The sequence below is a fragment of the Myotis yumanensis genome, unplaced genomic scaffold (genome assembly GCF_028538775.1).
Source record: "Myotis yumanensis isolate MYYU_CA2020_CCGP unplaced genomic scaffold, mMyoYum1.0.hap1 SCAF_8, whole genome shotgun sequence".
Classification (NCBI taxonomy): domain Eukaryota; kingdom Metazoa; phylum Chordata; class Mammalia; order Chiroptera; family Vespertilionidae; genus Myotis; species Myotis yumanensis.
In genome coordinates, this window is record NW_027223759.1 from 89,418,519 (window position 1) to 89,445,318 (window position 26,800).

At 41.6% G+C, this 26,800-nt stretch overlaps 1 protein-coding gene across 3 annotated transcripts in view; it reads right to left on the bottom strand.

Annotated features, from left to right (window-relative positions):
• Window positions 1-26,800, bottom strand: part of CNTNAP5 (contactin associated protein family member 5) — an 857,999-nt gene that overhangs the window by 658,403 nt on the left and 172,796 nt on the right. For all 3 annotated transcript variants that reach the window (XM_070423164.1, XM_070423162.1, XM_070423163.1), the window contains exon 2: window positions 23,016-23,120. In XM_070423164.1, coding sequence (XP_070279265.1) covers window positions 23,016-23,120 — 105 coding nt within the window. The remainder of the gene's footprint in view (window positions 1-23,015; window positions 23,121-26,800) is intronic.

Here is a 26,800-nt window from a genome sequence, read left to right on the forward strand (position 1 = left end):
TGAAACAAACAAAAAATGACAAGGAATTCACCCCACCACCTTCGAAGTATAAAATCACAAAAGGCTGACCAAAAACAAACACAGGGAGAATTGTTGCTAAAACAAAGATTTCTTCAAATTTGTCTAAAGAAAAAATCACATCTCCCTTTTGCCCACAGTAAAAACCTTAGTTTATTAATTCCCCTGAAATTAACCAGATGGAATTGTTGCTGTTAGCATTCCTCAACACATCAAGGATTATCCAAACGTAGGAGCCTCGGCCTATGCTCTTTTTTTTTCTTTTTAATTTTTTTATTGATTAAGTTATTACATATGTGTCCTTATCCCCACAATACCCCCTATCCCCCCACTCATGCCTCCTGGTGTCTGTGTCTATTGGTTAGGCTTATATGCATGCATGCAAGTCCTTTGGTTGATCTATCCCCCTTACCCCCACCCTTCCCTACCTTCCCTCTGAGGTTTGATGGTCTGATTGATGCTTCTCTGTCTCTGGATCTGTTTTTGTTCATCAGTTTATGTTGTTCATTATATTCCATAAATGAGTGAGATCATGTGATATTTATCTTTCTCTGACTGGCTTATTTCGCTTAGCATGATGCTCTCCAGGTCCATAGCCTATGCTCTTAAACTGAGGAACACTCCTCGAGATAACTGCCAAGGACCTCCCTTCCTCCTGCTGTTGAAGGCCTTCCCTGCACCGCAGCTAATGGGCCAGATGCCCAGGGTAGTCATGGTTGCCATGGCAAACACTTTGTTCCTTCTACAGAACAATAAACATGTTTTAAAAAAGGATGAGAATAGCCTGAAGGTACTGTTTACAGTTGCTCTGAGGACACACCATACCCATGCTAGCTTTCTGTTTCTGAATTACTCTCTAAATTGGAGGTGTAACATACACACAGATACCTGTGTTTGGCAAGTTAAAGGTGTTAACTAAGGCAGTACTGACTGTAATTGTGGCTGTGGTATCAGTGATTATTAACTACAATTCCCATAAACCCCGTGGTTTAAATTTAGAGGAATTTAATGGAAATTTAAAGAATCATTTTAATTTGAAAGAAAAATAACCTCAGCTTAGATTTTTGCGACATAGAGTTTTTTAATAATTTTCAAATATGGGATATTGAATGATTTGGAGGCTTTACCTAGTGCATCGCTAGCACACTCCAAGCCTCCAAGTCTCCATTCTACATTATTAGATTTTCGGGGAAAAGATGGTAAAAGGAAATGTTGAACTAAAAATGAGGAGACCTGGTTCCAGGCCCAGCTGTTCTCCAGAGAGTAGATCAAACGAGAGATTCTCAAATGGCTCGACCATCAGCAACACCTACAGAGCTTGTAAAGGCCACACCTGCAAACTCCTTGATCTGACCCTTGATAAATGGCTCGGGAACCTAACCTGAGAACGTGAATTTTTAGAAAAGTGCTCAGGACATGCCAGGTGGTTTGGGAAACACAAGACAAGAGAGTTTCTGAGGTGTCAGATCTAATATTTGACTGATAAGCATCTCATTATTTATGTGTTTAATGGTCTAAATTAATTAAAGATACATCGTGTTTTTTATTAATAAAAACAAAAATAAATAACAATATGAAGTCTGAAAGGTTAACATGGTGGTGTGTGTGGGCAGGCTAAGTAGGCATCTCCGATGGTGGATAAAGAAAAAAATTGACTTCATTTAAGGGAAGGGATGGAGGATAGGATACCCAAGGGAAAGGCTGCACAGCACTGAGCCAAGGGGGCATAGGGTCGATGCTGGAAGCCCCCAGGAGCTGGAGTTTCACCCTATGCACAGTCACTGGCAGGAAGCTCTTGTCGGTGGGTCTGGGGGCTGAGCTGGGCTGGGAATGCAGATGGAATGCAGGTGAGTGACCAGGTGCCTTCAGGAGTTTCCATTCCTTACATGGTCTGTCTCCTGGTGTCCAGTGAGTTTTTCCTGGTCTTTTGTTCTCCTGTGGCGGGAAGCTTACAAATGGCCAGTAAGGCTTTATTGCCCTACAGTCCTAACATTTCACTCCTCTTTCTCTTTGTTAGTAATTATTCTTAATTTTTAACATACACATCTGTTCCTATAGCAGCCTGAAATTGTCACCCATATATTATTTCATAGGACTCAAACCAATCCACTTCAGGGAGCTACTCTAATCCTGAGCAGGGCAATTGGCAATACCTGATCCCAATGCAGATGGCTCTCTTGACATAGTTTGGCTATAGTCATCTTTAGGGTATGGTTCATTTTTTTTTTCCAAAGATGGGGGTGGTATGCTGAGTGGAGTTTTTATGTGATACTCAAGGCTGAGGACACCTGTTGAATGACTTGTAAGATAAAAGCTGGTCCTGAGGCAGCCACTGCATCACTTGTCTGGTTTTGCTGTTTTTCTGGACCCAGAGCTGAAATACAACTGAGGCCTAGATATTATATTTAGGGAGGAAAAGTTTAGGGGATCTAAACCACTTGATTAATGATATGAAAAATCAAGGGTCCAAACTGCTTGACTAGTTTTATGGTAGGGGCAAAGAGCTGAGCCTCCTGGCTTCCATTGGGTTTGCCTGAAATACCTGCAGACTTGGGTGAATTCCCCATGTTCTTGAGGTCCCCAGTGATATCTTGACGTTCCTTCCTTGCCATCTCTCAGGAAAGCAACCTTTGGTCTTGGAAAGACTCCCATAAACCACATGATCACGCAAGATACCAGGCTTTCTCCATGGGGCTCTTATTGACTTCTTAAGGCTTTCTGGTACAGTCACAGGCAAGCATGTCTCTCTCAGATATGGCGTTCCAGTCAAAGTCTTGGTTAATAAAACCACAATTGGAAACTAGTTTTATTGAATTCATGCAAAGAAACATATTGCCATTACTTATTCATTACAAATTGGTAAATTCTGGAGAGATCAGGAAAGGAGAAAAATATAAAAGCTTCCATATTACTTATGAAGCTATAATTTACCAAATTGTACCAGGGAAATAAAAACAAGCTTTCTTGTATGTGGAAGACATGAAGATTTCCATATAACTAATCTTTTGTTTGTCCTTAAGTTTTGCCACTATTTTATGTTTTCAGTCGCTCTTTAGAGGTCTATAAATTTTTATTTACTTTAAAAAGATGACCCTCTTAGAAAGCTATAATTTAGAGTAAGTTGGAGTCCTTGTTATGAATCTTTTCAAAGACTTAACTAACACATTTGCAAATAAATCAGAGCAAAACAATGATGGTCTGTAAATGACAAACTTAAATTATATGATTATAGACTTGGCCATAAAACAATTGACAAAGAACCTTGCTTTTCTGTAAGATATAACATTTCAAGATGACGATTTCTTAGTAAGTAATAATTATTATGGAATGACATAAAAGAACAATATAAAGTTTATATTTTAGATTCAATGTAGAGTTTTAAAATATATATAAAGAACAAATAATATGCAAAATTTTAAAATGTTGCACCTGGCTCATTGGAAGTGTCTATTGCCAGATGCCTCCCATAGGGAACTCTTACTCTAGGCTTGTCCAGTGTCACTCACAAGATATCTGTTACTTTTGAGAACTTCCTATTTAAACTTGGCTCTGAATATTTGCAAGTTCTTTTCTAGAGGAGACTGGAATTTCTAAAATATTCATTTTAATAAAAATATGTATATTTTTATTTGGCAAAGCTTTCCTTGTAATTTCCCAAGCATATTAAATAGGCCTAATTAGTTTAAAAACTTAGGAGAGAGAATGAATCCTTGAGGTAATACAGGACCCATTGGGATAACTCAAAATCATTTCTCTATTTAAAAATGTCTTCTGAAATTTAAACTTTGGGAAGGCTATCAAAAATATTTAACCAAAAATTATATTATAACACTTGTAAATCTGGGTAAAACAAATATATAGCTTTATGGTCATAACTTTAAAGGATGTTAATTAAATTTACACCAATTTCAATATTAAATATTTTGTCTAGACCAGCGGTCGTCAAACTCATTAGTCAACAGAGCCAAATGTCAACAGTACAATGACTGAAATTTCTTTTGAGAGCCAAATTTTTAAAACTTAAACTATATAGGTAGGTACATTGTTATTAATTTAATTAGGGTACTCCTAAGGCTTAGGAAGAGGCACACTCAAGGGGCCAAAGAGCCGTATGTGGCTCGCGAGCTGCAGTTTGCCAACCACGGGTCTAGACCATAGGATTCTATTTAATTTATATAACTATTCAGTTTCTGTACCTCGATAAAACATTATACCCTAGTGGTGCCACGTGAAGGCAGAAAACACATTACATTTAACATACAGACACATACATGAAGACTATACACATGATTTAAATACAACTTCAACAGCTTCAAATTCACTTTGTATGCCTTAGCCGGTTCAGCTCAGTGGATAGAGTGTCAGCCTGCGGACTGAAGGATCCCATATTCAGTTCCAGTCAAGGGCACATGCCTGGGCTGCAGGCTCAATCCCCAGTAGGAGGAATGCAGGAGGCAGCTGATCAATGATTCTTACTCATCATTGGTGTTTCTATCTCTCTCTCACTCTCCCTTCCTCTCTGAAACTGACACATTCTTTCCTTTAATGATATCACCCAGAGGCTTAGAAAGGCATGACTAAATGTGAGGTTGTGAAATGGTAGCCCCATTTCCCTAGTGAGTGATCAATCGCATTTGGGGAGAAAGAGGCCTTGGTGAGTGATCAGAGCAGAGCACGCAGTCCCTGTGTCTAATAAAAATGTGGGCTTACCTTTCACATCAAGGGTCTCCCTTAGCTCTGTCCCTTCATAGGTGATGTTCTTGGTGGGGGCTGACTGGAGCATTGGGCCTCGTCAGTTCGAGGCCATTGTGTGGCTGGGTTTTGATCCAGGGGTTCTCATTCCCTGAGACAGTCCACATTCCAGTGGCCAAACTTGTGACAAAGGTGGCACAACACTTGAGGTGACATGGCTTAGAGCTGTTTCTATGGGATGGCTTTCTTGCTCTTTCTCTGCCCCATTAAAAACACTGAAAGTTATTTCTACCCGTTGCTCAGTGGTGGTCTGGTGTACTAAGGCTAGTTTTTATTATTTTTTTTAATGTCTGGAGCTGTTGGTTGGATAAAATGTATCCCCACAGTGCTGGACCCTTAACAGACTCGAACAACTCCTTTAACAGGGTTTTTATTTGTGATTTTCCTTAGAGATAACACGCTAATGTTTGGGTGGTAATGGATTCTGCTTCTGAAGGAGCAGGACTGTTAAGTAAACGTTTGCACTTTTGGAGTAAGGAGAGGGCTAACAGCAGCTACTTTGGGGAAGGGAGTGAGAAGGCAAAACCAGGGGTTTCTTGTGGTTTTAGGGGCCTGAGGGTGGTGGCATAAAGGATACAACAGGAGGAGCAGAACTCTGGGTGGCGGTGGAGCTCAAAGAAGGCCTGAACATAGGGAATCTTGGACCATTTACCTAGGCGGCAGCAGTATAAATCCAATTGGAAAATGGTGTTATAACTACGGGTGCCATTCTGGGGCCAAATCTCCTGCTTGTCTAATTTATATTGCGGCCATGCTGCATTGCCATAGAGAACGAGGCATTTGGGTCTAATTTTGTCTCATAAATTGAGGGCCTTACAATTCTTTAAAAGGCAGACCAGAGGTGAGTCCTTGGGCGGGGTCAAGGTTGAATAGCCCCTGGTCTTACTATAATAAGGGCAATTGCAGGAGAGAGAGTCGCCTAGTGAGAGGGAGAAACCGAAGGCCTGCATCCCAGCCTGGCTCCTGTCCTTCTTCCGTGTGCTGAGGCTTATTCTAGGGGGCGTCCCCCAGTGCCTAGAAAAGGTTCAGTTCGGGACCCAGAGTACCCCAGTGGCTAGGGATAAAGAGGGGTGTCCCAGCTATTCATACCCGAGTAAACTGCTGGTCAGACCCAGCGCTGGGATTCCTAGTGCCTTGTGTGACATGACCAGCCTACAAATGAGCTATCTGACCCTAAACGCTGGAATTGGCAATGCTGAGACTCACGGTCCCCAAAATAAAATCCTACAGGGTGTTTGAGGCGGGGGTTTGGGTGAGTGTGTGCTTTTTCGTAGAGTGGCTCAGTTTCTTGGATGTTTGCTTGAGACCTGCTCTTCCTAGTACAATCTTGCCTTTTCCAAGCCAGTTTATCTGGTCATGGGAGCTTCTAGTGGCAGCGGCCCTTGTGGCTTTAAGTGGCTGACCCGTGCCCAAAAGTGGTGGCTCCATGGGGAGCTGAGAGTCTTGGTCCCTACTGCCCTCTTCCTAAAATGAAGTGACTCACTTGTTAGTAGAAATCAGGAGGTCCTGCCGCCACTTGGGAGTGCAGAAGGCCATGTTGGACTCTCTAGGGGTCAAGGTAGGGGGAGGGAAGAAAAGGGCTTTCCTTCTGTATATCCCTGTACAGACCACTAAAATGAAAGGCGCACATGATCGTGTGTGCAGGCAGGTTAAACAGGCATCTCAGACAGTGGATAAAGAAAAAATGACTATTTAAGGGAAGCTGTTGAGAGATGGAATATCCACAGGGAAGGCTTTACACAATGCACAGCACCAAGCCAAGGGGTCACTGTCAGGAAGGTCTCGGTCTGAGCTGGGCTGAGAATGCAGAGGGAATGCAGGTGTGCGATCAGGTGCCTTCAGGACAGTTTCCATTCCTTGTGTGGTCTGATTTCTGGTGCCCAGTGAGTTATTCCTGGACTTTTGTCCTCCTGTGGCTGGAAGCTTACAAATGGTCATTAAGGATTGTATTTCTCTACAGTCCTAACAAAATTGTTTCTGACCCCCAACCCCAACATGGATGGATTCTTAATGTCAGAATCACAATTGACAAGCAGATAGGAAATTTATGAATTCAGAAATAGCCATCTTTCTTCTTGCTTGGGCAGTCCTTCTCACGCTCAGTGAGCCCTTGGCTCCTTTTCACCATCTCCCTCCAAGAGCTCTTGGAGAGTCCATTCCTTCACCCCCTTAGCTACCGGTCTTTTCTCAGTGCCCAGCACTGCCCTAAGCACGTGGCCAGCATCAGCTCATTCATCACCACAGTAGCTCTGCATGGGAGGTTTTATCACCAACCATTTCACAGGTGGGGAAACCGAGGCCAGAACGATTGGGTAGCTTTTCCTAAGATCACTAAGTAGTAAGTGGTAGAGCAGGAGATTCAAATACAGAAAACCGGGACCCAGGAAGCCAAACTCCTAAGCACTCACCCACACAGCCTCTGAGCGGCAAGGATGGGCACTGTCCTCTACTCCTCCCCCTTCCCCCTCCCAGCAGTCCTCACTAGAATCACAGTTCACATGGAAAACTCGTTACATGTCACTTGGTTCTCACAGCAGTCAGCAATAGTATTTTTAATTTCAATTTACCAGAGAACCCAGCAGCCACGGAGGGCCAACCTGCTCATCCCGGTTATATGGTGTGACACTGCTCTGCAACCCAGTTCTTCTGAGCTCTTGTCCCTGGAGTTTATATCAGAAACAGTGTCTTGAGCAAGCAGAACATTACTCAGATGGAGAATTCTAAGAAAGGCTTAACGACAAGAGGCCCAGCTCAGTTCTCTGCTTGGCCCTCTTCACCACAACACTTATTCCCAACTTCACGTGCTAAGGCAAGCTCTACGCATGAAACAAAATAACTGGTCGAAGATGCAGAAATTCCTTTTCTACACGTATTTCCACTTCTAACTCAGAAAGGGAAATGATAATTGATTGATGTCACACACTGGAAATGGGCACAAAATGGATTATATGTGAGTCTCTGCTAAGTGATATTTTACAACTATCATTCAAAACCAGAGTCCATTTAGTACAAGACCAAAGGAAGCTACGAGCCACAGCTAACGCTTTCACATCTAACCTATTGGAAGCACACTTTTGAAACCCCTAAAATAAACACTCCAGGGCAGTGGTCAGCAAACTGCGGCTCGGCAAACTGCGGCTCTCGAGCCACATGCAGCTCTTTGCCCCCTTGAGTGTGGCTCTTCCACAAAATACCGACCTCTGCGCATGGGCCACGAAGTTTCAATTGCACTGTACGTGTGCGCCCGCACGTGGTATTTTGTGGAAGAGCCACATTCAAGGGGCCAAAGAGCCGCATGTGGCTCAAGAGCCGCAGTTTGCCGACCATGGCTCTAGGGGACAGGTCTCCCAGGCCTGTGCCTCCCCTGATTACACAAGTCCCAACAGCTTCAAGGCATTCTCACATGTGACTGCGATGCTAGGCTGAATTACAAGCTGCACCTTTAATTATTAAACAGTGGTGCCTCTGTAAGCAAAGGCTTGAGATGTTTCAGGCACAAACTACCTTGTGATGTTTGAGAGGCTCCTCATACATATTTAATGTGTACAGTGTGGGTAAGAGTGATAACCCTCACAAGCTTGTAAGGCTCAGGGGGCTTCTTGCACTTCTGCTCAGAGCATTCTGATCATCATCAGTAGGAGGCCCTGTGGCCGGGCAAGAACTGCTGAGTCTGAGGGGTTGCTGACTGGCACCCCGCATCCTCCTTCAGCTACTGGGCAGGTGCAGTGGAACCTGGGCATTGCAGGCTGGGCCTGGCCAGGGCTCCCTCACCTCCACCTGCACACTCATTCAGGGACTCAGGAGTCTCCTGAGGAAAAGGAAAGTGGGAATTTCACCACATGCCCTGTGAGTTTCAAAAAAGATAAAAATCAATAGGAACATTTGGAATGGCCGTACTTGAGGCCAGTTTGCAGGAGCGGACAAAGGAGCTCATACGAGGAGGTTCCTGTAAGGGAGGGAAAAGTTTGAGTCTGACTTCAGAACAACAAAGGGGTGTGGCTCTCCTGCTGAGACCTCCTTTGGATTCCCATAGGTCAACTATGAGACGTGAATTCGAATATAAGTAGTTCACTTGGGAATTGACCCCAGGAAGTCAGGTGATGAGACAGGGGAAAAAGAGGCAATCCGGGGTGCATCAGCCTGCCAGCCATTCCACGGGGGGCATAGTCCTAAGGTGTAGGATGCGCTTTAGGGCTACGCCAGAGCAGGAGGAAACTGGGGTTTTCATGCAACAACTCTGTCAGGCATGGACTGAAGACTGCTGGGGCGCAGGGCAGCACTCACACACAAAGAGAAAGCCCTTGGACAGGTAGTGCAGGGCTGAGCTACTGGGCAGGAAGCATAGTCGTTCTGTTGGGGTGTTCTCAGGGCTCCACTCAGGTCCGCTTTAGAGGGTGGCTTTATCTCCCAGCTGCGGGTGTGGCTGGCAACTTGCAGTCTGTGCCTCCTCCAGAGCTTTGCTCCTGGCCAAACAGAAGCCTTCCTGCCTGGGAAGCTGCCCTCCTGTCCCTGCCCAGCCACAGTCTCAAGGCATGACTGGTATCTATGCTGCAACCTGTGTCCAGAATGTCCTTTTGGGATCTGAAGGTAGGTAGACTTTAGTTGAGACCACATTTCCTGGTGGCTTTCCTCTGGGTCTCCAGAGGACACAGCCCCACAAATACTTTGAACAGAAGTCCCATCAAGACTCAGCTTCTAAGGTGTCTTGTATTAAAATGAAGGCTGAGGGGTGTGCTCACCAACAGCCTCTGAGACAGTGTACGGACTCTCCTTGCTTATGGAGGAGCTGGGCCATCACTCTGAGGGTCTGGTGCATGCTTTTCAGACAGTTTTGCTTGGACAGCCTGCAACAAGAATCTTCCCTGTGAAGACTGGGCTTGCTACGGTGTTTCTGGATCAGACAAGATTATCTGGCTGCACATTTCATGGTGCAGAAGTTACCAGAAGCCAGGGAGGATATTAGGAGTGCACTGCATATAGAAAAATTGAGACTCCCGTTCCAAGAATGACATCTCAAATCCATGTCCCTTGCAGACCAAGGATTGATTCATATGTGCATAAAAGCACCAAGGCATTTTTATAAACGTAGGTGAGAGTCACATGCATAACACTCGGAAGGCCTCTAGAACTATGCTGTTCAATATAGTAGCCACTAGGCTCATGTGCCTATTTAATTTAAAATTAATTTAATTTGCATTGAAAATTAAGTTCGTTAGTAGCTGTAGCCATATTTCAACAGCATGTGTAGCTGGAGGCTCCCCCATCAGCGCGCACACCTGCAGAGCGTCTGCAGCCTGCTGGGCCTGCTGCTGCCTGACACTGCTCTAGAACCTCCCTGGGAAAGTGGGGAAGCTGGGCTCCATTCTAACCTGGCAAATCAGTACAGTTTAACTCTACCCTTCACATCAGCTGCTCAGGCCCAGGGGAATTTTAGTGGATGATCTATTCCTGATTTAATGGATATATAATTATTGAATCCCATCCTTGAATAAAGCAGTGTAAAAGATTCAGCAGCAAGATAAGGCACTCTTCCTATTTTTAGTCATATAGAAAAAAATAAAAAAAAAAGACTTGGGTAATTTTGTTGGAAAGCTGGTGCCTGGTCTAAGTCTGGTGTTGCTTTCTACTCTGTGACTGTTAAAGTCATTTATCTACTTCTATAAAAATTATGTAGTTAGTGTCTACTTTCTCAGGCTCAAGTAAGATAACATAAATTTCTTGCCTATGGGCACAAAATGCTTAAAGAGAAGTGTGTATGTGTTGCCCCCAAAGCTTCATCATATATTTTTACCCAAGAAAAAAACTCTGGCATCAGTCCAAACCCCATCAGGAAGTTACTCTTTTGACTGGAAGATGTGCAACCTGACTAGACAGAAGGCAGGAGATACAGCTGAAGGAAGAGAAGGAGGTGATCAGTCAGTAAGGTAACCCCTCCTCCCTTTGACTTGACGGGGCTCAGGGCGAAGTGACCTGAGGGAACCACTGCTGCTGTGGGATTGGAAGACCTGGGTGCTGTGGGTCCTGGTCCTGGGCCCTGAGTCCTGGGAAAGCATCATTGCTCTAAGCAGCAGTTCTCCAACTTTGGGGCATCACAATTACTTGTGGAGGCTGGGAAAACAGGGGTTTCTGGGATATTTTTCTGGCGTTTCTGACTTAGGTAGTTGGGATACACCCAGACAATCCGCATTTTCTAAGGAGTTCCTAGGTCAGTGATGGCGAACCTTTTGAGCTTGGAGTGTCAGCATTTTGAAAATCCCTAACTTAACTCTGGTGCCCTGTCACATATAGAAATTTTTTGATATTTGCAACCATAGTAAAACAAAGATTTATATTTTTGATATTTATTTTATATATTTAAATGCCATTTAATAAAGAAAAATCAACCAAAAAGATGAGTTTGCATGTCACCTCTGACACGCGTGTGTCATAGGTTCGCCATCACTGTCCTAGGTGATGTTCATCCTATGGCGGTTCTGAGGAGTCCCCTTCAGATGCTTGGAGAGAAGCCCTACAGGCCGAGGCCATGGCTTTGTTTCCAGGAACATTGCGTTTGGCAGAGGTGCTGGGCTGGGCAGGCGCGTTAGCTCCAGAATGAAGTCAACATTGAGGATAGCATCGTGAACTTAATGCACCAGCTCTCATTCAAAAGCTTATGTCTAATCCTTTTAATAAAAATGAAAAATATGAGGCAGAAACAAAAAAAAATCACCAAATAGTTAGCTTAATTAATTATTATAGAAATAGAAATATGTACATCTCTTAATCTCTGTGTGTCTAGTCTCAAAAATTTATTTTTTTTCAAGCTAATGATTCTTTTTAAAGCCAGTGAGTTTTTGTTCCTTGAACACATACTTAAGCTGGAAAAGCTATTCCAAGGACAATGTCTTATTGCTCTGGTATTTTTGTGGAAGAGATTCTTTGGAAACAAGTCCTTAGCAAAACAAATGATAATGATGTGTTTATAAAGTCTGGGTTTTTATCAAACATGTATGCTGATTAGAAAAATAAATTCAAGACATAAGCAACTGATGGTGTAGAATATAAATATGGTAATCATAGTCTAAGACACTGAAAAGGGGTCCCAGGGGAGGGACCACCGTGGGATGAGGAGCATTCAAGCTGGATTTCTGGAGAAGGATGAGCTCCTTGTTTATATCAACTCCTGTTTCTGGTTCCTTGGGGTTGGTTTTATGTCACCATTTTCACTGTATGATGGATGCAGTAATCCTGACCTCATCTTTATAATGCCATTCTCACAATGTCTTCAGTGAAAACCACTTTCTACATGAATTGAATGACTCTATGGGTAGATCCTATCAAACAACTACAGGTTAGACAAAGCAAAGGAACTCGCTCTGCACCATGCTATTCAAATACAGCCTGTTTGCTCCTGGTTCCACACTATTGAATACAGGAGTAAACTGCCAATCAGTAGACAAATATACGTCATTAATTATACTGCCCTTAATTCCATTACTACATTTTTGGGTTACAATGATGTAAGTTAGATGCAGTGAACTGGAGAATAAGATCTTGCCTCTGCAAAGTATTAGGGATATCAATGGTGATTCACTGAGCAAGCATTTTACAGAGAGCCCCTTAGGAAAAAATGTCAGTGTGGCCTGTCAAGGGAAGTGATTAGCTATCAGAAAAAAAAAGAAAAAGAAAAGTAAGGCTTGAATTGTGCAGACCTATCTATAACTTTTGCTTTGCCAAATGTTGGTGTTTAGAACTTTTAAGCATTATGTTACTAGTGGGCAAAAGGATCTGTATGCTTCCCTTTTCCTCTCTTAACATCATTTTGCTTTGCAATTACCCTGGCTGAATAGAAAGGGCTATCACATTGGATTTGTCTTCTTTTGAGGCAGGAACCCAAGACTCATGTTCAATCTCAGATTTCTATTCTGCATCTTTTTCACACATAGCTCATGTATCTCTCTCACTGCTCCATAGCCGTCTTAGTAAGAGAAGAGACCCAGGTGTTATTTAAATATCCAGGTAAAGAACCATTTTGTCCGTAAACATATTAGGCCACAGTATGATTTTAGGGACACTAGGGAGGCAGAAGTGCCCATATCTGTCTTTCTCCCTTGAGAAAGAACACCCAAGCTTTGTTGTTAAAACACTGACAGTGCTAGTAGAAACACCAACATTACCTGACATGGGTGGCTATTATTCCAACAGCATTTTTACTCAGCTGAAGATCCAGGTCAATGTGAATGAAGATATTTGTTCATGTGGAGTAGAGAGAATTAAGGTCAAAGCCAAATCTTACTGATAATTAGCTGAGTACCCTTAGCCCAGTGACTTGGCCTCTCTGAGTCTGCTTCCTCATCGTTACGAATGTGAATAACACCAACTACCTTAGAATACTAACATGATAAAAGTGGAGTTTACGTTTCCAGTTTCTAGCACGGTTCCTTATTCATAACCCCTTAGCCATTTTTGCTTTTTTTTGTAAACAATAATATAAAAGAGGCCACTTTAAAATGGAGCCGGAGCTGCCATGCCAGAGAAACTGCCTTGCACATCTTATGTCAGAACCTTTGGGATGTCAAAACAGACCAAACTAGCCTTTGGACTGCACGTAAAGTAACATTGTGCTCCCAATAACTGTTTCCAAAGATAATGAGAACTCAGATATTAGGACTACTGGACTGAAAATTAAAAACGTTGTTTAGAATTAGCATCACTACTTTATCTCCTCTTCCCCAATAGAAAGGCCTTCCTTCTATTGGTGTAATGGTTCCCTCTTTCCCATAGAGACTCTTTGCCTTTGTCTCCTAACACAAGTGCTATTGGGGTTTCTGCCTGAATCAGTGCTTCACAAAGAGCTATTTTTGAGCACAAATAAATGCTTTTGCCTCTCAATTTGAAAGAGCTTTTATGTTTAGGTTAACACTTCCATCCTCCCCTACCCCTGAGATCCAGAGTAAAAACACAGTGTTGGTAAGAATTGACAGAGCAGGACTCAGGGATGCTCTAGAACAGTGGGTCTCGAATTTGAATCAGCAAATGCAGGTGTTAAAGCTCAGCTTCTTATCCAGCAGATTTGAGGCAGAGGCCAAGCCCTGCATTCCTAACAAGCTCCCAGGTGATGCCCCGTTCCCACTCAGGGTCTGTGCTTCCAGGAGGAAGGGAACAGGACGGATGCACAAGGCAGTGAAGGAAAGCACAGGACCAGCGCCTGCCTTCCGGGGGCAGCTAGGGCAGGACAGCGTGAAGACAAGTGCTGGCGAGCAGGAAAGGGCCCTCTGGACACCTGGCTGTCATTTACACAGCTTAGAGCCTATCCATGCCACGTCTGGCGCAATCGATTCAGACGGGAGACGTGCACTATTTTTGCAGGCGGGTGCTGGAGTGCTGCCTGTGAAGCTGGATTCCCAGGATGGCCGCCTAGCTATCTGGAGCAAGTCCCTAGACATCTGATATCATGCTAATTGTGCGAACCCTGATTCCTGCACTGTCCCAATCCACTCTTCACGGAGGGACGGATAATGGCAGGCTGAAAAGCAACTCCCAAAGACCTTCACGTGTCCTTGGCTATCTGCAACCAGTGCTGCCCTAGGGAGGAAAAGGTGTGCATGGATCTTTGCCAAAGGGAGGCGTGAGTTTTAAGCCTCTTCATTAGCCCATGAGCACAGGAAGCTGAAGATGCTTTGACACAAGAAATCAAATTCTCCATGGCAACCCAATTGTCATGCTAGAAACACATAATCTCAATTTACACAGGCAGCATCTCAAAAATATATTGAGTGTGGAAGACGAATTAGCATTTCAATGAACAAAAGGTAAACATAAGTGTTTGCAAAACTATATTTGAGGGGGTTGGGAAATAAAAGTACAAACCTCTTCTCTCACGGGGCCACAGATGACTGCTCCTATTTGCTTTTAATCATCTGAAGCAACTTAAAGCCTTCCTCTCACTTTCAGCAGGTCTAACCCGCAGCTCCACGGCTTCCTGCTGGCAGAAAGTGCTTCTTGCAGCCAGCTGGCTTTGAGGCCCAGATCAAAAGCTTTCTTGCCACAAAACAAATCACATTTGACAAAGTCAGATCCCTGCTAAGCCACAACCATACAGATGGACCTGGCAAGCTACGTGAATGGTGATCTGCCGTCCAGTTTAATCTATTTTGTATTTCCCCCCAAAAATAATTAGTTTTCTTTGATGCTTTTCATTTCTTTGTGTGCGGATGAGATGGGGGTGGAAGGGTATGGAAGTGAGAGAACACAGATTCCACTGGCAGATCCCTCCCGTGGATGAGAGAGCCGTGTGGAGGCTATGATAGTGGCTTCGCCCTCCAACATCCTCCTCGGTGGGGGGTGGCCCAGACCCTGCACACCCCAGCCCTGCCTCAGCTCATGGGCTGCTGCCCGGGTGCATTCCTCTCAGAAAGATGAGTTTGTCACTGAGAGCTCATTAGACTTGCTTTAGTCAGACTTGAGGGTTCCCATCATCACACCTTTCCTATGTTCTTCTTTTCAACTCTTGATTGATCCCTACTTCTGACAGGACACGCTTACCAGCTGTGCACATTTCTTCCTGGGAGTAGGTCAGAGGATGTGAGTACTTGAGCTCTGAGCACACACACTTCCGATGTAAGTCAAAGGTCTGCCTGGTTTTTGGAAGTTTGCATTACACCACTTTGATTTTACAAAAGAGCTGCATTAGTACCTGTTTATGCCAATGGAAATCAATTCAAGGAGGATTTTGCTTCACAACATTCATTAATGGTAATTGTTTCTTTACGCCATTTTTGGCTTATGGAAGATTTCACAGTAACACTCTGCTTTCAGATGGTGGGGAAACCTGTCTATGATCCCAGGGGATTCAGCAGCTAATTTTAAAAGGTGCAGGAAGTTCATCTTTGTGAAACCGTTCAGCAGTGATGAGCTGCAAGGATGCCAGCGAGCACACTCCACTCAATCAAGAGGACTTAGTTTTATGGAGGCCAAGGGTTTTACAATTTGAATTCATCTTGGGTAAAATGCCAAGACATTCCTTAAAAAGTCCGCAGAGGCTGGATGGCAGATAGAAGCAGGAATTCATAAACTACAGTGATAAGTGAGTGAATGGAGTGAATGAAAGAAAACTATCCGAACCTTGGAAATCAAAAGAGAGTACAGTGTGAACATTCAATGTCATCCTGGGGCAATTTTTACCAAGTTCACTCAATGATTATTTAAGTCTCCATGAGAATGTATTTGTCATTTGGTTATGCTTCTCACTGGTTGATTATACATTAGAAATTGTGAAGTTACGTGTTAACTTAGGTTTGTTCACTAGAAAAGACATAATCCCCAAATTTTATTACCTTGTAAGACATTAACAAGCTTTGGATCTACCTAGAATTATTCTAATATCCATCGTTTTTCTCTCTGTGCAATGGCACTTTTTGCCTATGACAGAGATAACAATGACATCTGCATGGGGTAGTTGTGAGGTGGAGTTGATATACCTTGAGGTTTTAGAACAGTGAGGGCTTGTCATAGTGCTAAGTAATATCAGTCAATAGTCAATGGCACCCATGCAATAGCAACAGGACTCTTCAGCCTGGGGTATGGTGAGGAAGAAAACTTTATTCAGTGCACACAGCTCAACTGTGATAAGCTTGCAGCAGAATAGCATGGTTGTGAGATGGCTCAAGAGTGCTACAGCTCATTTATGACACAGCATAGCATGGCTATGGAACAGCACACTGTGACGAGGCCTCAGGCAGGATGCTCTTCAGTGAGGCTCCTGTCCCATTAGACATCTCGGCTCCTCTTCACTCCATAATACAGCTTTGATGTTTCAACTCAGCTGGGGAAACACAGGCCTCATTGTAATAGGAAAGTGCACTTGTGGAGCTACAGGGATTTGACTTATATAGAGAGAAGTCCCCACCCCAACCCCTGATTGGTCTGACCTCATGCAAATAAGGACTCCAAATCCCCCCACTTTGATTGGTCCCAAAAGGACTTCCCTGATTGGTCAGAGTGGGGCCACTCTGTTTGGTCAATGAAGATGTCATCCTGGGGCAATTTTTAACAAGTTCATTCAACTTGTTAAATGGCAGGATAGCAGTACAACTTCAAATGATGGGGAAAGTCTCACTTCTGTTGATTGAAACAGGATTCCAGGAACTCTTTTATAAGGGTTAGCTCAGACAGCAGGGACACTGTGCAGGCAGACTGTGCAGTGCTGGTTTCTGACTGAAGTGCTGCTTGTGGGAGAGGCTGCTGTTTGGCAATGGCTGTTTGTAAATTGGAGCCCAGTTGGACATAAGGAGCCCTTCTTGGGAGAAATATTTTTTCTCTAGGTCAACAGTGTATTTTTGTTCTGATATTTAGTTGTATGCTGATGGACATACACTGATAACAGAAAAATTATAAACTGCTAGGCACACAATCCAACTGTTCAGGGAGAAGCGACACCTGTTAATGACCCTGCAGAGCAGGATTTCTTTAGCATCTGGCTGTGAACTTGCAGTTTAAAACACTATATGGAGAATTCAAATTAAAAACAGGATGCTCTCTTAAGTCTCCCTGTATACCTGCCAAGGAGCCCCGACTGGGAGCACAAGAACCTGCAACCCAGATATGTGCCCTTGACCAGAAATCAAACACATGACCCTGTGTGTGCTTGCACTCTAACCACTGAGCACACTGGCCACCCCATGAGAGTATCCTAGATTTCAAACCATGTGTAATAGTTTACTCTTTGAGGTATGTTTAATGTCGTTCATCTTTAAAATAAAAAAGGAAGTCTTAAAGGAAGGAATGTAGAAAAGGAGTATTCATTTGGCAGGACTATACTTACTTCTCAGGCATGTTAGTGGAGACAGAACATGTCTATTTTTAGAGAAAAAATGAATCATTGCTCTATATTGATATTTTAAATAAGAATAAAAGTTATATTTCTCTTAAATTTCTGAATTTTATATTTAGAAAACCCATAGACCAAATCTGTTCTTAATAACATTTACTAATTATTTTAATATATTATAAACTATGTAGGTACATATTCTATATATGTATTATGTGTGTATATGTACACATATATCACTATATACATTTATATATGCCTATATTTGTATATTTATGTGTGTACATATTCTATTATATATGAATGTATATGAATATTCAGCCCTGTATGTATACACATCTTTCTATATATAATTCTGACTCTATACATATCTGGCCACATGTATATGTATTCAACTTACTCTATATAACCTACCATATGTATACGTTTATATATACATGCACATAATTTATATTGTATATATAACAAAATATTAATATTATTACTGTTAGCTATTAATTAATTGCATAGTAATTTGCATTATACATGTAAATGATTTTTAAATTTTTATTTTTTCAATTACAGTTTACATCAATATTATTCTGTATTAGTTTCAGGTGTACAGCATAGTGGTCAGACTATCATATACTTTAAAGTGTTCCCCCTAATATTTCAGGTACTTACCTGGCGCCAGGCATTGATATTATGATTTCGTTGACTACATTCCTTATGTTTTACCTTATACCTCTGTGTCCATTTTGTAACCACTAATCTGTACTTCCTAATCCCTTCACCTAGCACCCAGCCTCCCTCCCCTCTGGCCAACATCAGTCTGTTCTTAGCATCTATGAGTCTGCTTCTATTATGTTTGCTTGTTTGTCTTTAGAATCCATATATAAGTGAAATGATACGGTATTTGCCATTTTTTCCTGACTTATTTCACTTAGCATAATACCCTCTAGCTCCATCCACCCTGTTGCAAATGGCAAAATTTCATTCCTTTTTATGGCTAAGTAATACATCACTGTATACACATACCACCACTTTTTTAACCACTTGTCTATTGATGGCACTTGGATTTCTTCCATATTTTAGCTATTGCAAATAACACTGCAATAAACATAAGGTGCACATATCCCTTCAAATTAGTATTTTGGGTCTCTTCATACATATACCTAGAAGTGAAATCACGGGGTCACAGTCAGTTTCATTTTTTATTTTTTGAGGACCTTCCTTCCATAAGATCTCATTGTGGTTTTAATTTGCATTCTCAGATGATTAGTGATGTTGAGCAGCTTCTCATACATTTACTGGCCAGCTGCATGTCCTCTTTGGATAAGTAACTTTCAGTTCCTCAGTCCTCTGCCCATTTTTTAATTGTGTGTGTGTGTGTGTGTGTGTGTGTGTGTTTTGAGTTGCATGAGTTCTTTATAAATTTTGGGTAACAACTACTTATTGAATGTATTATTGGTGAATATTTTGTTCCATCCAGTAGGTTATCTTCCGGTTTTGTTGATGGTTTCCTTTGTTGTGCAAAAACTTTTTAGGTTGATGTTTATCCCATTTGTTTATTTTTTGTTTCCCTTGTCAGAGGAAATATATTAGAAAAAAAAATATTGCTAAGAGAAAAATATGAGAGATTTTACTGCCTATGGTTTTTTTAAGGAATTTTATGATTTTTGAGTCTTAAATTTAAGTCTGTAATTCATTTTGAGTTTATTCTTGTGTTCTTGTTGTAAGAAGGTGGTCTAGTTTTATTTTTTTGCATGTGTCTGTCCAATTTTCTCCACACCATTTATTAAATATGTTATCTTTACCCCATTGTATGTTCTTGTCTCCTTTGTCATGTACAGGGTTGGGCAAAAGTAGATTTATAGTTATAATACAAATAAATAATATAATGATTGATAAATAATAACAAAAGAATAAACTGTGTTTTGTGTAGTCACAACTGTAAAACTACTGTTGCCCACCCATGTGTTAATTGACCATGTAGACACATGTTTATTTCTGGGCTCTCTATTCTGTTCCACTAATTTCTGTGTCTGTTTTTATGCCAGTACCATGCTGTTTTGATTACTGTGGCTTTATAATATAGTTTGTTATCAGGTAGCATGACACCTCCACCTTTGTTCTTTTTTCTCAAGATTGCTGTGGCTCTTCTGGGTCTTTTGTGATCTCATGTAAATGTTTGGGTTATGTGTTCCAGTACTGTATAAAAGCCATTGGTACATGTAAATACTTTATGAACAGGGTTCATGCCTATTTTTACTAAGTATGGGTCAGTGTTCTAGCCCAGTGTCTGACACATAGCAAGTGCTCCATAAATATTAATAGAAGGATCTGTTATTCATAAATTCATTTGATCTAGTGGTTTGAAAACCTTGTATTTTGAAATCATCTGAAAAGCTTGTATTCATTTACTTTATCTATATCTGTATTTGGGTTCCATTCCAGACAATTATTTTAGAACTAGAGGCCCAATGCACGAAATTTGTGTAAGAGTAGGCCTTTCTTCCCCTGGCTGCTGGCACCAGCTTCCCTCTGGCACCCAGGACCCAGGCTTCCCTAAAAGCCCCAGCTTCATCCAGAAGGTTGTCTGGAAGAAATTCTGGTCTAAGGTCTAATTAGCATATTATGCTTTTATTATTACTAGAGGTCCGGTGCACAACATTTGTGCACTGGGGAAGGGGATAATCCCTCAGCCTGGCCTGTGCCCTCTCGCTGTCTGAGACCCCTTGGGGGATGTCTGACTGCTAGCTTAGGCCTGCTCACGGGCCTAAGCTGGCAGTCAGACATCCCCCGAGGGTCCTTAGTGCTGCCATGGAGGCAAGAGAGGCTCCTGCCACAGTTGCTGCGCTTGACAGACATGAGCCTGGCTTCTGGCTGAGCGGCGCTCCCCCTGTGGGAGCACACTGACCACCAGGGGGCAACTCGTGCATTGAGCTTCCGCCCCCTGGTGGTGAGTGCGTATCATAGCGACTGGTCATTCCATTGTTTGGTCTATTTGCATATTAGCCTTTTATTATATAGGATAGATAGCTGGGAGATGGAACCAGGCACTGCTACTAGTAAAGCTTTCAAAGTGACTCAAATACACGATGCTTGGATGAGAACTAGCTATCTAGTATCTCCTTGAGCTGTGCTTAACTCCTGTTGAATGGAAGGAAGGCTGTCACCCCTGAGGGCTATGCTAGATGTGAGTTGTAGGCCAATGCATTTCAGATCCATGACTGTGTCTCTTGCATGGTCTTCCTAATTTAAACTCTAGTTGGGAGAAAGAAGAGTGGTCTCTACATCACTGTGCTGACCTGGGCTCACGCACCCCAATTCTCCTGTGATTAGGACCATTGTAATAAGTTGGATCAGAGACTTTTGTGCCCTCAATATCTATCATGTGTTCAGACTAACAGCTTCCCCAGAACCTGCAGAGGAACTACAAGGTGGTAATAACTTTGTAACACTACACATTTTCCAGACAAATTCTTGCTCTGGATGCCCTGCTGGAGACCACATTAAAATCTGCCCACCTGGGCCCTGGCAAGGTAGCTCAGTTGGTTAGAGTGTCATCCAGTATGCCAAGGTTGTTGGTTTGATCCCCAGTCAGGGTTCAGACAAGAATCAACCAATGAATGCATAAATAAGTAGACCAAAAGTCAATCAATCTCTCTCTCTCCCTCTCTCTCTCTCTCTCTCTCTCTCTCTCTCTCTCAATTCAATCAATAAATAAAACATTTTTTAAAACTCTGCTGATTGGTAGCTTTTCCTGAAATGACAAGTGGAGCTCCCTGGCTCCAGAGCAACTCTACCTTACAATGAGAAAGGTCTTTTTACATATGCAAGTCTGGTTTCATTCTATGCATAATGCTGCAAGGCAGGCAATACTGGTGCAATGTACCAATTGATGCTCATGGTTGGGAGCAGGTGAGTGATGAGTAGACACTTACAGAGCTTGTAAGTAAATGCCATAGCCAGCATTTGACCTCTGCCTGGTAGTTTCAAGGACACTTTACTCTTTTTAACCTATGTGGTTGGAAGAGGCAAAGCCTTTTAATTAGATGACTAAGATTTGAATCCAAGCATTTCCCTTTCTTATCTCTGATTTTAAGTTTATGAAAATTCTCTAAGTCTCAAGAACCCTACTTGAAGGTAAAAGGTAAGCTTACCTTATTTTATCTTTGTGAAAACTACATACCTTCATACAGGTGAATGCCTTCTAAAGGTTTTGGCACAGAGTATTCAGTAAAGAGAGTGTTAGTAGAAGATTATTGTTAATATTTTCCCACTGTATATATAATTGGCCATTGTTTATTTTTTCTTTAAAATAACATTCTTAAACTCCTTTTTTAACAAAGACACAGAACTTGCTAACTTCTGAATTATTGATCCCATTAAATATAGAACCTAAGAAATGTGGTACAAAATAAATAACAAATATAGAAACAAAACGAGCAAATTAATTTTATAATTAATAATATTAAAATTATAAGTTAAAATGTTAACAAGTTAAATCATTCTACAGTTTACAAAAGCAATATCAGTAATGTAAGAACCAGTTAAAATTTATTCCAGATTGCAAAGCTCAATGTTGATAAACTTACTCATGTGATTGGTCTCACTTATCAATGGGAAAATATAGCTAAGAATTATTAGTATGAGCTCTAATTGATCCGTGCACCTATTGAAATTGCATACAAAATTATTTTTCTCAATTTGAAAAAGAGTTTATAACATTCCTTAGATATACAAATATCAAATATTAAGTATTTAAAAATTTTAAAATTAACTATAAACTATATATTTATGTAAAAATAAAAGCCAACATCAAAATCTGATTTAAAATATGTACATTTAGATTTCTAATATCATACTTTTAAAAGAAATTCAACATAAAAGGCTAGTTAGGGGGCATCTGTTCTTATTTCTATCAGACATTGTAAAGATACTCACCCAACTTTTATTGTATGTATCTCTAGCTGGTAGGGTTATATATTTTATTTTATATTTCTTACTTCTACTCAATAGTATGTTATATTTTTAAACATTAACAACATTTATTCAATTGTAAAAATTAAACTTATCATAGGAAAATCTTAGATTTCATGCATACTTATAAATATGCTATAATAATATATTTTTGTAGCTGTTTGTGTAACATATATGAAACACTAAAAATAAAGCAAATGTTTCTTTTGTTTTTTGTTTGGTCCATTTCTTTTTTTTTAATATTTTCTCAAAAGCCTCTAATGATAATCAAGGAGGAATAATGAGGGTTGGTGGAACAAGAATCAGAATAATTTGAATATTCATTTTGTGCCAGGAGACATATTTCATCCCACTGAAACCCCTCTTTCCATCCTCCTTCTGAGCACTGTTCTCATGCATGCTCTCTGTGCCTGGAGGTGCACTTTCTTCCATTTACCCACGGCTGTGTTGTAGAAGCAGTCACTCTACTCACCAACTCTTCGGTTGAGCTGAGCCGGGCTGTGAGTCCCAGTGAGGTCTGAGGAACTGGAAAAGGCCATTGGAGAAAGCAGGGACGCTAGCGGGTCATCACAGTTGTCTGAAACAACAGGAGAAAGAGGGCACATTCTATCAGGGAGAGACAGCCCATCAAGAAAGGAATCATGCATTACCCACCATCATTGATTAACACCTGCTCTGAATGAGGCCAGCACTGCTTATTTCCATGTGCCATTTCATCTCCTCTTCACAACAACCTTGAAAAACATGTGTTTCCTTCACAGTTGGAGAAACTAAAGTTCAGAGATGTTAAAGATATTTTGCCCAAGGTCACTGTTGTAATGTACCCTGCGAATCACACAAGGATGCCTCAAGAAGTTGAATTAAGGAGTCACATTTATTGCAAATCCGGGACTATGAGGGGGCATTTCACTCTCTCAAATCTCGTAGAGATAAGATGTCCGCAACACCAGATTTATATAGGCAAAAATCACAAAGGTATCGATTACATCTTTGGATTTGGAATGAGGAACCTGGTTTGCACAAAGCAGTTACGGAAGTAGAATTGGGCATGTTAGTTAAATTATAGTTTTGGGTCTCCAGATCACTGAATCAACAGAAACACATTGCCTGGAGCCATGGATCTTGGGACCACTGAGTTGCAGAAACACATTATCTGGAGCCACTGAGGCAATTTAGGACAATTGTGCAGTCCTGGTTCCCAAGTACAGAAGAATGTGCTTTCTAAAACCAGTGAGATCACAAACAATGGGATAGCATACATAAGTTCAGAAAATCAAAGTAACTTTTCTATTGTTAAACAAAGCAAATAAGCACAGAAGCCAAACATCAGGGTTAAAGTTAAACTATAGTTTCTTCCTGAGATGATTGCTACCATACTTCATCACAACACAAGAAAATAGTGTGGCCAGAATTCTCACCCATATTTGTCTAATTGTAAAACCCAATTATCTATCCATTCCTGAGTCAACTGTTTCAGTAAAGCCTCAAGTTATAGTTATTGAGCTTATTTTGTAAGAAGGAAGAGTTTTAAAAGGGAAAGCATTGTTGAACTACTCTCTCATATTCAGGCCATGGGGACCCTTGTAATAGTTGTATCTAGAAGGACAGAATAATTGAGAATTTCTCATTAGCCTTTGTGTGAAAGTCTTTGGAAAATGAGTTCCTAGTTTTAATTGCACAAAATAATAGAGAACAGTCCTGATCTTGCACAATCTGTAATGTGATATTCACTTCAGAAGTCACCGGTCCAGCCTTCCCTAAATATGGTAGGTATGCTTTCTAAAGTGTCTTTGATGCAGCCACAATGTGGAACACAGTGGGACAGAGGTGTGTTCTCAATAACAGCAACATAGATATGTTCTCCCAGATTGTCTCTCATGCCCTGACCACCCAGTCTCGTGTAGAGTATGCTGCTCTTCGCATGGCATGTTGGTCATCTAAAAGGTGTGTAGTATCTTATTCATCTGTGTGTATCCTCCAAGAGGTGACATGCTCTTTGCGAACCTTAACAAAGTATCTGGAACATATTAGGCTTTTCATAAAGTCTGTTTAGGGAATGGAATGTTGAGGGAAGGAGGAAAGAAAAGAAAGAAGGCATTCATATATCAGTACAAACACTCTTTTCCTGTTTTATTTTTTTTTCCATTTTGTTTACTATTGCTCTTGTAGGACATTGCAAAATGACTTCATGAAATCTAGACAGACTTCAGACAACACAAATTGCAAATGTGTTATTCAGTTTAAAGGTAAATTCCATGGCATTAATGGCTTTCATCAAAAGTCAATTTGACATTTTTTAAAGAAAATGTATATAGAATTCTGAGGCTGATTATTTATCCAGAAAATTCTGAGAGAGCAGCATTTCATCAAATCTCAGGAACATTAATGAGAAACACAAGGGTTATTTTTTCTGTTTGTGAAATGTGTTTAAAAATCAACTGGCAAAGCATATTTTGAGTTTTCCCCAACACAGTTGTTTGAAAAACATTTTGAGTTATTGGACCAACCCAGAGCAGAGCCAGATCCTCACCAAAGGGGAATAACAGAAACCACAACCGGGGCCCTCAGCAGACAGGGTCATGCCGAAGAGAAAGATGAGCCCGGCCACTTCTCTCGGCAAAGATGCAGGTGAGAGAAGGTGCACACCCACCTCCAAGACACTTGTTTGGAAGTGAAAACCATTTACACTATTCATTGGGAAACAATTTAAACATAATGCAGACCTTGTACTTGCAGGTGAGTGCGGAAATGGACCCGGAGTGGACGGAGCCCCACAGGACAGTTCCACGCACACATGCACGGGCGCATGCAGCAGACACCATGGAGGGTCCCAGTTAGTGCACAGCGGGCGCTGAGCTTCACTCATCCACATGCCAGTCACAGTCATCCTCCACTTTCAAATAGCACTGCTCCCACACCTCCCAATATCTCATAGCCCTGCACAACAGTCTCACAAGCAAACTGAAGATCTTTCGCAGGTAAAAGACAATATTTATTATAGCATTTTTGTGTTTCTTAACCATATCATTTGCATAAAACTGTGCTACCATTTTTATTAGGTTCTTGTGGTCTTTTTATGTGTCACCGATGGCATTTGTTAGTATCATGTCCCTTACCCTATTTTCCCCTAAGTATAACTAGAAGTGACCTAATCATTTCAATGTAATTCAGTCCAACAAGTATTTATAAGATCCTACTTTATGCTTGACCTTGGTTAGGAATTGGGAATAGATTTGAGCACAATTAAATGTCATAGCTCAAGAAGTTCAGAGATTATTATGAAATATAATGATGTAAAGAAGTAAATAAACTAATGGGAAAGTTTAAGAATTCACCAAAATCATCCCCAAGCCAATGAAATGGGCACTCCCTATCCAGCCGCCCAGATCTGTTCTCTCCTCCAGCCCTGCGCGGTCCCTCCTTCACAAGGCACTGCCAGGGGCAGAGAGACGCCCCCGAAGCCACTGGCCCAGACACCAGCTGCCATTGCCCACTGCCCTTCCTTATGGAAACAATCTGTGCTCACGGGAGGGCCCACAGACATCCCAGGATTCCTGCCTTCTGGACCCTGTGCAATGAAGCAGTGGCTGCTGGAGACCAAGGCCAAAGTTTTGCTCTCTTATTTCTAGACAATAAGAGGAGGAAGATTTCAAATCAGAAGAGAGTAAGACCTCCCTGCCCCCAGCCAACAGGTAGTTCCCTCTGTCATCTCCATGTCACAGAAGCAAACGTGGCGTCACCTATATTGTGAATAGACCAGTCCTCTAATTAAATTAAATTAAATTGTCCAGTCACTGGGAGTTAATAAGGTATCATATAACCATTCTAAATCCAAAAGTGTGCATTCTTTTTAGATACCTGTGTTATTCTTAAAGCAGAAGAAAACTGATGTAGCATAAATGAGAGCAATGATTAGTTTTTTGTTTGTTTGTTTTTGCTGTTTTTAACTCATGATTTGGGACAGTGTGGGGCAGTGGGAAGTCTCAGGAGGGCCCAGCCTAGGAGATGATGTTTCTGACTGGGCGCTGCTGTTGCCTCGGTGGCTCCAGGTACTGAACTCAGTGCACTAGTGTTATCTCCATTGTTGTCTTGCAGGGGATCATCTCTGCCAGATGCAGCCATGGAATCATTTTAAGATGGAATAAATATAGATGGGAAACCCTTTTAAGAAAAAAATACAGAATGGAATGGAAGTGGCATATGAATCACCTTTAATATCTGCTCCAATTGAAAGCAACCATTTCAACAAATTTATTT